General features: G+C 40.1%; 1 protein-coding gene across 2 annotated transcripts in view; it reads right to left on the bottom strand.

Moving 5' to 3' along the window:
- Nucleotides 1-4,713: 4,713 nt before the first annotated feature.
- The window catches only part of pdgfd (platelet derived growth factor d), a 52,735-nt gene continuing 44,424 nt past the window's right edge, over nt 4,714-13,024 (bottom strand). For both annotated transcript variants that reach the window (XM_085245688.1, XM_085245687.1), the window contains exons 6-7: nt 8,439-8,656; nt 4,714-5,428 (exon numbers count right to left, since the gene is read on the bottom strand). In XM_085245688.1, coding sequence (XP_085101814.1) covers nt 5,294-5,428; nt 8,439-8,656 — 353 coding nt within the window. In that variant the 3' untranslated portion in view covers nt 4,714-5,293. The remainder of the gene's footprint in view (nt 5,429-8,438; nt 8,657-13,024) is intronic.

A 13,024-nucleotide genomic window follows, 5' to 3' on the forward strand; every position in this document is an offset into this window, starting at 1 on the left:
AGCAGAGAATCAGGTCAAGAATGAGAAAGCCTCACTACTGGGGCTGCACGACAGTCATTTAAATGTATGCATGTTTAAGAAAAAATGAAAATAGCCCGAGGGCAGCCTAATCTGTAAGACAAAGTGAGTTGACATTTTGTGTGTGTTTGCCCACAAGGAAAAGATAAGAAGCTGCTGACAGGCTCGAAAATAGCCGTGTAGGAATGATGGGCTCAAACAAACATGCCCCGTCTCTCTCTGACCTTCTCTCTCTCTCTTTTCTGATTGATCTGCCTTTCCCTACAGTCTCTCTCTGTTTACTTCACTTTTTTAAAGCTCAATCTTAATTCTGGTCACTCTTGTTTATCTCGCTCTATGTTTCATATTCAGTCTTTTCCGTGTCCATAGGGACTCAGAGCAGTGTACTTTGTTGGATTTTTTCTCTCTCTCTCTTTGGGTAATTCAAAAACTACTCAGGATGGATGGATGGAGTGTGGATGGATGGACAAATGTCTGGCTGTTTGTACTGGGATGTGACTGTCGGGCTGTATAAGGGGAGACTGCTGTTTAACGATAAGAGCACAGGAAGGGTTGCCACAGCAACAACTGGGACAGGAAACAGCCTTAAGATATGTAAAAAAGACTCGGATAAAATGGGAAGGGTAGCAGTATTACGACTTGAAACAGCAAACTCTTTTCTACAGATGAATCCAGCAGACAGTGTGCATGTTTAGCCTTGTAGTGGTAGTGACAGTGCCATGGGTCACATTAGCTGGTAGCCCTTGTTACTGATGACCTAAGCATTCTACTTTGTTGTTGTGAGGTTGACCTGTATAATATCACACACAGTCGATTTGCTTTAATCTGCTCTGTGTGATTACCACGGCACCTAATAAGGGTCATAGCCCACTAATGTTACACTATAATACCAAAAGTAATCGCTCACCCATCAAAATCATTGAATTCAGGTGTTCCAGTCACTTTCATGTCCGCATGTGTATAAAATCGGGCACCTTGACATGCAGACTGCTTCTACAATCATTTGTGAAAGAATGGGTCGCTCTCTGGAGCTCAGTGAATTCCAGCGTGGTACAGTGATAGGACGCCACCTGTGCAAGTTCAGTTGTGAAATTAAATACTAAATATTCCACAGTAATCTGTTAGTGGTATTATAACAAAGTGGAAGCGATAAGGAACAACAGGAACTTAACTACAAAGTGGTGGGCCATGTAAAATCTGACACCGTGTCTGACTGCATTGTGCCAACTGCAAAGTTCAGTTTGGGAATGGCCCCTTCCTGTTTCTACATGACTGTGCACCACTGCAGAAAGCAAGTTTGGTGTGGACGAATTGGCCGGACCAGAGACCTGACCTCAAACTTGAAGCGTGACCTGCGTTTGCAGAACGCACTTCAGTTTAACAGCAGCTGTTTAACGATCCTCAGCTGGGAGTGATGGTAGCAAAGAAATTAGTCATGAAGAGACTGCTAAGAGGTCAGGCAGCAAAAACAGTCTTGGAGGTTTTAGTCATAACATTTCCTTTTAACACATTAATCCTGCATGATGAAAGATTATGCTTACCTGGTGTGTTTACCATGATTCAGGTAGTAGCATAGAGAGGACGTCGGCGGTTCAATTCTCAAGCTTCTATAGTTCACATGACAAATGGTTTTTGGTTAAACTACCACTGTGATAGATGTTTAAAAATAATAACACTTAAAGCAATGTGTGAATGTGCCTTTTAATATAGAAGTTTGAGCAGCATTAGATTTGGTTTATATCCCCAACATCTTTTTAATATTTTCTGAAGTTCAAGTTGACTTCCTGGTTAGTTCTAACTAATACTTGTTATGATAGTAGCAAACTAAAGTAAACTAACATGTCCATAATGTAACTGTGAGCATATTATGTTGGAAAAACAACCACACAGACAACATTACAAAATAATTTGTGCCAGCGTTACGAGAAGTGTTGATGAAACTGATGCAGTTAAATTACAAAATGCATTATTATGACAAAATATGCATCATTGTGAATTCAACGTAACATCTGTCCCTCAGCAACAGGAAATAAAGCTGCAATGAAGAGATTTTGTTTTTCTATTTTTATTTTTCCCCAGAGTGAATGACGAAGCGGGGAAAAAAAATAAAAGCTCAGTCCGATTATCCAGCTGTCCAAATCTTTCCCAAGTTGCTGGACTGCAGCTGAATCACCAGCTCAGAGAAAAGTGGAGGCGTTCCTGAAAAGTGATTGTGGAAAACTAATAAACACTCGATTGGCTCAATTATTTAGCCCCTCCTGAACCTACTAGTGTTACATTGTTCTTAAAAATTGCATTTGCGGTTTCAGTGGTGACCTGTGCGACCTGTGTCCTGTGTGTAAGAAGGTATCTGACAGCTTCTTCTTATGTTTGCGTTGGCTCTTTGCAGTTCTCAGTGTTTCTCTACATCGGGTGTGAGGTATCCACTACAAAACAAAAGAACAAACAAAAAAAAAAAAACTGCCACAGATTTGCCATTGCTTTGCACAGGTGATCAAACAAGTCATTGTTCCATATCATATCAAACCTGGGCAAAGACCTGATAAAATCATTTTTTGGCTGGGGAAAAATAACACAAAACAAAGCATTCGAGCCAATAATGCTTGAAATATTTTATTTATCAAAACCAACAGACTGATTTTTTTAAATAAAACAACAGAAAAAGACAATAAATTATTTAGGTAAAGCATACAGTTTTGTCTTTAATATATTTTGAATGGAGCAACAGAGGTTGACTTTTGTTCGTTAAAACAGACATCAACAGCTTTTCTCTGAGTTAAAACTACTTAGCCACCTGTTGAAATTCTGGGAAGGGAAACTGAAACAAATCTCTTTGAAAGGTACGATACTCTCAAATGTTCCCAAAGGCCCTCTGTTTGTGTTTGACCTAAGAAACTAGTTAAAGTTTTACGCTGAGATACATGTGATCTCATATTCAAGAGCTGCAGGAGAAAACAAAACAGCTACATGGAAAAAAGAGCATGTCACTGGTGCATGCAACAGTGGAATGTGCTGATAACAGCAGCAAACTGGCAGACACAGGATGCACACACACACACACACACACACACACACACACACACACACACACACACACACACACACACACACACACACACACGGGTGCACAACCACAGGTCCTGCTACGTTTATAATACATCAATTTGCATGTAAAAACTATTCCTTTATTTTATATGCATGGTCCAGAAACTGCAGCAGCCGATGTCCTTATGCACTCTAAAAAAACAAACCTCACTACTGTTGGTTTTAAAGATTCTGCTTAAGTTGGATTTATTGGAGAAAGTTAACTTGAGTCCCTTGTGTTACTTCAACACAATACTATGCATTTAAAAACGTTTTAGCCTAAAATGTTGACCTGGCAAAACACAGCATTTTGTTGAAATAACATAAATGACTTGAGTCATTGTGTGTTGACCACACAGCATGAATTTAACTTGCAGAATGTGATGTCTCTGATATGCTGATTAGTGATGGTGATGACTCTAAGCAGAGTCAATGAGAACCCAATGAGAAGCGATAAGAAAAACACTTTTCTGAGTGTACCAAAAGTCTAACAATGAAATAACACATAGAAATTAAAAAATATTTATTAGCGATTCAGAGATGATTTGGCTTTTGTTTAAAAAAAATCATAATTTACGTTTAGATGTTTGTTCTGTAAAGTATCTGTAGTCCCTTCTAGTCCCTTCTACATACACCTGTACACTTTTCCAGCAGAGCGCCTCAGAAATCTGTCATTTTACCTAAACTTACCCAGATTTGTCATCTATTAATAATAATTCAGTGTTACAATGTGAGCGTTTCATTTAATTTCTAGCTTTGCTGCTTTGACTCTCCATTAAACCGACAGCTACACACACATGCACACACAGTCACATGCTGAGCATTCACATGCTTGGATCCGCTGCCAGCTCTTACAGACTGTTGGTAACCCTCCACCCTTTAAACAAAAGGACCTCTTCCTGCGCTGCTACAGGGGGACTGACACGCATACACACACTCAAGTGCTGCTTGTGTTATGAGCAGAGATCAAGAACATCGCTCACGGTAATTCCCACAGATCTCTGCAAACTTACAGGGCAGCGTGTGAGATTGTGACACACACGAGCATTTAGAAAATTCAAGAAAAAATTGGAATCTATCATAAAAGCATCGTGCTCCTCTTATCCCGACGTGCTGGTGATCTACAAATAGAAGGCTCGATTTCCCCTTTTCCATCAGCCTCCTCTCCTATAAACTTCCTGTTTCCCTCTCTCTTTCCTTTGCTGTGCGTTCAGGGTCTAAGTGTCGCGGTTTTATCCGCGTTAGCAGAATTCCGCTTAGCAGCTGGAATGCCAGGAATGCTTGGAAAATTGGGCACGGGGCAGGAGCCGGATCTGACATTTTCTTTGATGTGTTCGACTCGGAGGCAGCGAGAGAGAAAGAAAAGAAAGACGCATGAGCTGTGTGGATGGACGGACAGATAACGAGGAGCGTGATATCCAGACAAAGTAGAAGAAGCCTCAGGATCCTGTATAAATAACTACAGTTTTTTGGGTTTTGGAAGCCTGGAGTGGATGTGTGTGCATGTAAATGTGTTAATGTGGAGGGCTGTAGTTAGCCTGGAGGTTGTAGTTCATATCAAGTGTTATTTTTGTGTAAACTTCCTTCAACCCATCCCCTCTCTCTCCCCCCCTCTCCCCTTCTGTTTCACACTCACTCATCTCAGCATGCTCGTGGCAGTTGCCTGAAGTTTCTAGAAACAGTCTTATTTAAAACAAAAAATGCAATAAAACATGTGACATAAAAGTAAAAGACTTCTTTTCTAGGGCTTGGAGAAAAATTCAGGTTCAGTTCAATCAGGCTGGCCTCCCTTAAAATCCTTTCATCAAAATGTAAATTTAAGTTTACAACAACGACGGTTTTAAAATTTGGGAGGAAAGAAATTGGACTGAGTTTAATGGGGATTTCTTTGGAAGACGTTAACACTCATACCATACATGTAATGTTTAAATGGAGCACGAACAGTGAAGACAGAAATACCAAGTTGCAGGAATGGTAAATAGCAAACATTGGGATGGGAGTTGCGTTTACAGGATTTACAGGTTTGGCCCATAGACAGAGGAAAGGTAAGTCATGACGCGAGCTGCAGTTTACAAGTCAATTGTTACCTTCTTCTTTGTTGCATGTTTGTCAGCGGTGCTATTATTATATGAAGTCCATTGCAAAATAGATAGAAAGGACAACTCGTCTAACAGTTCCAGATGTGCCCGCCTCAGCGAGGGGGCTGGGAGGGACATGCGCACTCACACTGTTCATGATGTGAGAGGAAAATTTCATCAATGACCCAGCGAACCTTTGGACTCTGATGGCGCTGATACCGAATGGGGTCTGGAGCGTACTTCAGCACCTAGAAGAGGCACAGAGGGAAAAAATGGTAAGGACGCAGAATGGGAATGAAAATGGGCACAAATTATTTCTTGTTTTCCGTCTCGTTGCCAGACGTTGTTTTGTGTTGTCAAGTGATTGTATTTGTTGAATCCTGTTTGAATATAAAAGAGGAAATATCAAGAGGAAGCACACCAGTCGGGACAAAACACTACAGGAGTTCAATAACAACAACAAAAAAGAGGAACTGCTACCTGAGAGGATTTGAATATGTCAGAAAACTTGGCTTTGAAGCAAGTGGGCAAGTCAAAAATGTAGATTACAAAGTCGATGATGGGGTAGTCATGGAAAATCATCTTCTCCTGGCTTTTCGGGAGTTTCTGTTCTCCCTGTTTATTGTAAGTGGCTACACTAAAAATCTGTTCATGTCTTAACCTGTCTTCTTATTTGTGTTCAGAGTCTTTGGGAGCAGGAGCTTTTCCCATTATCAGGTAATAAGGAAAACATAAGTTACCAAAAGAAATGTTTACTGGGAAATACATAGCACTGAAATCATAATTTGATTTAGTCACCATTTGCTGCATTTCCTGTTAATGTAAAAATACAGCAAAGGTACAAACTGTTCCACAAATGATGCAGCAAATTTGTTTTCCAAAGCTCAATGAAAGAGACGCGACCAATGATTAATGTCAGGACTTCCCAGAAGTGAAACGTTAGTGTGAGTAATAACGTGTTTCTAGAGAAGTTAAGTCACTGAAGGAAGCAGCTACAGGTCCGTGATTACCGGCAAGGAGAAGAGTGAACAAAGGAAGTCACAGTCTCTGTACCCTACTCTCTCTTAGACACACAAACACACTCATGAGAACCCAAACTGCAGTGGTTCTGTACTCTGCAGTGCAATGTGTACCGACACAATACACTTTTTTTTCCTTTTCACACACATAGCACCATTACAACCCCAAATCCCACTTTTGTCTAAACTGTCATTGTATGATTTTTAACAGTGAGAGAAAGAGAGACAGTGAGAGAGAGCCCTATGGACTATGTTTCAATAATGATGCTATGCAAGAACAAAGACACAAAGAGATGGAGGGAAGTGACAGAGAAGAATGAATGGCAGGCTTAAAGAACAAGAATGGTGGATTGCAAAGGGATAAATTGAAAATGGGAATTGGGTAGAATGAAAGGATGATGGAAACCCAGAGAGAGAGAGAGGAAGGGAGAGACAGAATGCTTACAATGGAGATATGGAGAGATTAGAAAGAGAAAGACAGAGGCGGCATACAAAGCACTGAGAAGAGAAGTGGGGAGAAAGCGCGAGACTGATGGTGCATTGCTGTTTCATTGTTGATGCAGCCCTCGCTACTACTCGCCCAATTTCTCCCTGCTTGTCCCTCACTCTGCATCTAAATCACTTCCTCTCAGTCCCTCTTTCATTCGCTCACTCTCTTCCTTCCGCAGCATCGTGTACCCAGCACGATGTGGAACTTTTAAATGTCGTTCTCGTGCTTGAATAAATCTGCTTCACCTTTCTGTAACATTTCTGTAACCAGACTCGCTGCACCATACAAAAAACAAACCTAAATTAATGATTTTTATGGCCTAATTGATGTTTTTTTGTTTGGATTTGGGAGTGCTGATAAAAAATAGTCCTATTAGTGTAATTAAATGTTGCTATGTATCTGAGGATTTTCATATATCTGAGTAACACAAAGAAAAAAAGTAGAAAGAAAGTATCCTATTAGTCTACGATGGGCCTGTAATTTGATATGATTCATGTGGTATTAGTCTTAGTTCTGATATATTACATTTAGCAATAAAAGTGCATTATAGGAATGTTTTTCTTTGTTTGTAATAGACGCAGAAATGTTCTTACAGAACTACTGCAGATAAATCTCAGTGCTTAATGATACGTTCTGTGGAACTAGCTCCCAGTTTGGTTTTGGGAGACTGGAACCCTCTCAACTTTTACAGTTTAGTTAGGTCTAGGCTGCTGGGGGGTTTCCCATGATGCACTGAGTGTTTCTTCTTCACCTTCACCTTTCTTTTTTCACTCAATACGATATCATACAATTGTTGGGATTTTCTCTGTATTTTATACCTTAGAATGTAAAGTGCCTTCAGGCAACTGTTGTTGTAATTTGGTGCTACATGAATAGAATAAAGCTGAATTGAATTGAATTTAAATGAAGTAATGAGCAGAAAGGGGTGAATGGAGTTAAAAAAGATTTCACAATATATATATATATATGCCGTTTGTATTGCTGGACTTTGTAAATATTACAGTACATTTGTAATTATACATTCTGTCCATTGACTCATTCATCGCCATGTGTGACCAAGGTTAATATGATTTGTTGCTCCCTCTCAGTATTTAATGAAGACAGCAAAAGTTTGTGAAGTGTGAGACATTTTAGGGCGATTTTTTGCTGAATAAATTTTCAGACTTTTTAAGAAGAACCCTTAACGATCCCATGTACTGCTGCATAATTACAGCTGCAATATGCACAAACATTCACGGAAAAATATTGAGTACATTAAACTGTTTATGATTTGAACTATTGTTTTTATGGACAAGAAACTTTTTTTTCTTTTGAAACAGAATGTATTGAAAACAACAGTTTTACTAACAAACAGTGTAATGGTTGTTACAATTTGCTTCTTCTGGTGGACTCATCTAGTTCCATCATAGTTCAACAGTAACAGTAGCAAAATCATCTCTTACACCAAAAGTCTCAAATATCACATGAGCCATTATGGAAAACATCTTTGAAAGGCATTGCTCACCAGATAGACGCAGTAGAGGGAATATGTAGCAAATTTCCCTTTCACACCCTCTAATTTTTCTGCTCTTTTTCCCCATATAAAAAAGATTTCTGCTGGTTTACTGTGAGATCCAAATATCTTAGTGTGCCTGTGTGGGTGTCTGTATAGCTTGCACGTCTTTTCTTTCTTTCTTTGTGATGCTGTGTGGTCTGGAAATCTGTAATTATCTGAACTCGGTGTGAGTGCCTCCATGGTGCTAAACCTACCTCGTGCAGTTTGAGCGTTGTTTTGGAGGCCTGACAGGTACAACCATTATTCCAGTTAGTAGTGCCACAGCCACAGTTGCCCCCGCAGCGTTTCACCAGCAGACATCGAGGGAAAAAGACGGCGTTGGTGGTCTTCAGCTCTTCTCGCAAGTTCACAGAGTAGTTGCGAGGAGTACAGCTGTACCACTTGACATCGTTGTGAAGCCGGTTCAGATCAACTTGACAATAATGCAGAAAAGTATCAAATTAATAAACGATCACATTTTTTTCCCTCTCGCTTTGTGCTTTTTATCAAGACTTACTAATTTTTACAATAGCAAATTACCTTCTCTTTTTTTAATCTGTTGTGTTTTATGGTATGACAGAAATACACTAAGGAAAATAGCTCTTTTTATACTGTGTTACACTGCAAAGTTCCCTTTAACACTAAGATTGAAAGAGACAGGTCAGTTATTGCTTTATGTGATGATAAAGACAAATGTTTGGGACAGTGGAGGCACAGAATGAAGAATGGCGTGGAAGGACGGGAGTGATTTACATTAAAAATATCCTTAATATTGACTGAGTGAAAATGGTTGAGAGGTGGAGACACTATTAGTTATGGGGACAACTTCAATGACAAGTGACTGTAGAGATGGAGAGAGGATTGAAAGAGATGCAGTAAAAAAAGCAGGGGGCATTCATTGATTGAAGATCACAGCCTTTCTTTGTGTCATCACTTTGAAGAAAAATCACCTAGTTAGCACACACTGGACCTGCTGCAATGACTCAAAACTCATTTTGAGGGAATTAAGGCAATTATTTGACAGGTGGACACTTAAAATAATTAATTAAAGCACTTGTTGCTAAAGATTCAGATCCAGGAGCTCGACTAGAATCTTTATACGTTTATTATTCACATAAGTCTGCTCGGTGAAAATGTAGAAGGTGAATATTTGTTCTGATGCCAACAAACAACTGTGATGAAAAGATTGATTTGTAATGTGGTTAAGCAGAGAACTACAACAGTTATCTCAGTTATGCACAGACAAATGAGAGAAATGAAACCGACACTCGTGCTGTTTTGTCTGTGAAAAACAGCACGAGTGTTTTAATTTAATCTGGGAGCAATTCAGAGAGACCACAGGCGGTTTGAAGGCAAAAAGATAAGAGGAAGAATAGAAGAAAGACAGCAGAAGCAGAGCAACAATCAGTGGTGGTTTGATTGCTCACTGATTGTGGTCATCAGCAGAATAATAATCATTGCACTGTCCATACCAAGGGCAGTGAATCTTTACAACACACGCGGCATAGAAATCATAAAGTGGATAAGAACACAAGTTTTTTTATATTTTTTAAAGAAATTATTACACAGTTCACTTTCATTTACTTATCGCATTGATAAAAGTAGATGTAAAAGTTCTAAATGTTTATTCAGTGGTCTCCTAGAGTTTGCTGGAGTCATACTCGAGTACCAAAGCTTCAGCACTTATTATACCACAGTCCGATGTTCCACCGCCTGCAGAAACCACTTCAGGGATGCATGACTGAGTCGGAGCTTCGCAAAAGCAACATAACAAGAAGATACTGCTGATACGTTCACCTTTATAGTAGAAAGCAACTGTCCTCCCTGAGTACAAGGAGAAAGCCCTAAACTAATCAAGTACAGTCGTGGCTTAAGCACTCAAACCCTAGCAGAGCTTTTGTCCATATATATGTACTTGAAACAATTTAAAGGTAAAACTGTCAGCATTAGCAGAGCTTCATTAGCAGTTCAGGTAGTGCTGTAACCCCCCCGCCCCAAAAAAAAAACAAAAAACAAACCAAAAACACTGGCAGCAAGACAGCATGGCTGCCATTAGGAGAGAAATGCGGGGAAAGATTTTATCATTTCCTTTGGCAGGGCAGAGAGAAGGAGAAGTGAAGGTAGATAGCGCTCTATGTATATTGCATTTATAACACTGATGATGGTTGTTTTAGGCCTCCTTTTTCAGTAAAATGGTCATAAGAAATTAAGAACAGACTTATGAGTTATATAGAAAAGAAATGCATCAAATGAAAGCTATCTCTAGTTGAGGTGCTGCACACGTTTGCCTCTTCCTTTAAAATCCTCGATTTCTGTCTTACAGGCAGCTGATATTTGCACATCTGCGTCAGACTAAATGAAAAGTGGATAATGTCAGTGTTTGTGTGAGCATTAGCAGGTTAAATGAGGACAACTGTGTGACAATATTGGATAAGTAGAGAAGATAGTGTGAAATCAGTTTAAAGCTATCTGCTCATTTGAATAAATCTTATTATACATATAAAAATGTCAGGAAATTAAGAATAATGATCATTTGCTACTCAAATTCTTTCTAACAAGGGAAAGAACTGCCATGTGGAGCCTGGCACCTCGCAACAAAAAGACTCCTGGTTTGAACCATCTGGTTGGATGGGGTCTTTTGTGTGTCTTTACGGGTTTCCTCTGGGTGGTCCCCGGTGCTCGAACATGCTTGTCAGGTTAACTGGTGATTCTAAATTGGCCCTAGATTGTGGATGGGAGGGAATCAGGTTATCTGTCAGTCCGTATTAGCCCTGTGATGAACTATCCATGGCGTATCCTGTCTATTTCCCCTTATGACAAGTGGATAGGACCTAGCCTCCCACCCACAACCCTGAATTGGAGAATGGTCAAGTGTGGATACAGCTGAACTAAATGAATCTACATTTACAACCATATTATAGCCTTTATTCCTTGTCCATGCTTGCAAATGACAGTGAACCCATCATGTAGGTAGTCTGCGATTTTACTAAAGATAAAAAAAGACACATTTTCAGCAAGAGATAATTTCATGTCTGGTGACAGAATTGTGAGGTAATGTTTCTTTAGATTGTACAATGTGACAGCAGCACATTCAGACTTATGCTACTGCATTGCCTCTAATGAGCAAATCCAGTAAGTGTGTTTGTGTACTTTGGGGGTAAGGCACATGCTTTTACGGTTGACGGTGAAGGCACGGGGTTCTTTTTTATGCTGTGAGCTTGCAGGTGTGTATGTGTGAGACTTGCAGGTGTCTGTTTAAGGAGAATGAGTATAATCCCAGAAAGGCACTGGTGTGGAAAGGGGAGGGAAAGAACACAGAGACAGATGAGCAAGCAACACTCCAAGAATGACTGTGTCACTCACACAGTATCAACGTGAACACATCATAGGGTCTGAGCACGTGTGGAAAATCATAAAACATATTCTGCTCCAGTGTTTACCCCTCAGTTTCTTTGAAGATTAGTTTATTTGTATTAGCATTACGACGACTTCATTTTAAATTGTTTGAGGCTGAATATGTGTGAGTTACTTTACGGACCTGGAGCCGACCCAATTAATATTATCATCTGGCTCGCTGTCTTTCATGAGAACAGAGGTGGGTGTCTTTGTATGTGTGTCTTAATGAAAGCAAAGCCAAGCTGCTGACTGTGGCAGATTTCTGCTCCACTGCACAGGTTGAATTCCCAATTAGAGAGAGCTATACTTGTGTATCGAAGACCTGCAGCATCTATGCAGCTCTAGGTAGTCCTGCAAAATGCACTAACTGCCCCTACACAGAGCCTCGTCCTTGTGCCAATCCAGCATGCGCACGCACACGTGCACTAATAAATGAGATAGATTTGCTGTCAAGTACAAATATTTACTAAGGAACAGGACAGCCCTCGGGTAGAAAGACTGAAACAGGAGAGAGATGGCTCAAAAGCACTGCAAATGCTGCAAGCTTGAACATTTTTTTACAGACATGCACACACAAACACTCCCTTTCTATTGTGTATGGAATAAGCATATTAATTTTCATATCTAGTCAAAGACATCTGCAGTCTGTATCCCCAAGGATAAAATCTGCTGCTTGAATGACTGCAGGTCGCTGGCATTGACTTCACAGTAAAGAGCTGCGTTGTTCTGTCTCGCCTTAAACTTGTCACTGACTCACTATAAACCCTCCCAAAGGGCAATTCGATGATGCAACAACTTACGGCAATACTTTTGCACATAAAATGGAGCACCCCCCGAAAAAAAGATCTCTGGTATTAACAGAAAAAATATTTTAAAGTTTCCTTTTTCAATCATAGTCAATCAGACTTCTCTTAGTTGTCACCGTTACTTTGATCACTATGCTGGAAGTGCATGTGCGTGTTTCTCCTGCTGTTATATATTCCTTCCTAAAAGCCAAATTAAGTATTAATGCACTCACCTACTAGAAAGCCTAATGTTACAACAGATCTCTTTCTTAAGTGACAGAGGCTGGCTAATACACCTTTTCATGGGTTGTCTTTGGCTGTCATCTGCGCTATATTTGAACATCCAGCAACAATTTTGCTCCATCAAAGTTATTACATGACTAATTTCCTTCAAATTACAGCAGCAGACGTCTTCTGCAGTGGTGTAGCACTGAGTTTTATGTATAGCTCGGTATGTTAGAATGGGCCTCCTGCTGTTTGGGTCTGTCTGGGTCAGCACAAGGCTTCACGCTCTTCCCCCTCCCCTTCAAGCTACCAGAGACCGACCGCAGCGGCACGAGGAGAAATACTGTGCACGCAGCAGAGATTTTGAGGATCACCATCTGCAGAACAATAAAAAG

The sequence above is a fragment of the Mchenga conophoros genome, linkage group LG14, assembly GCF_057382185.1.
Source record: "Mchenga conophoros isolate Kocher_MC1m ecotype Shallow Benthic linkage group LG14, M_conophoros_male_GT1.1, whole genome shotgun sequence".
Taxonomy (NCBI): Eukaryota; Metazoa; Chordata; class Actinopteri; order Cichliformes; family Cichlidae; genus Mchenga; species Mchenga conophoros.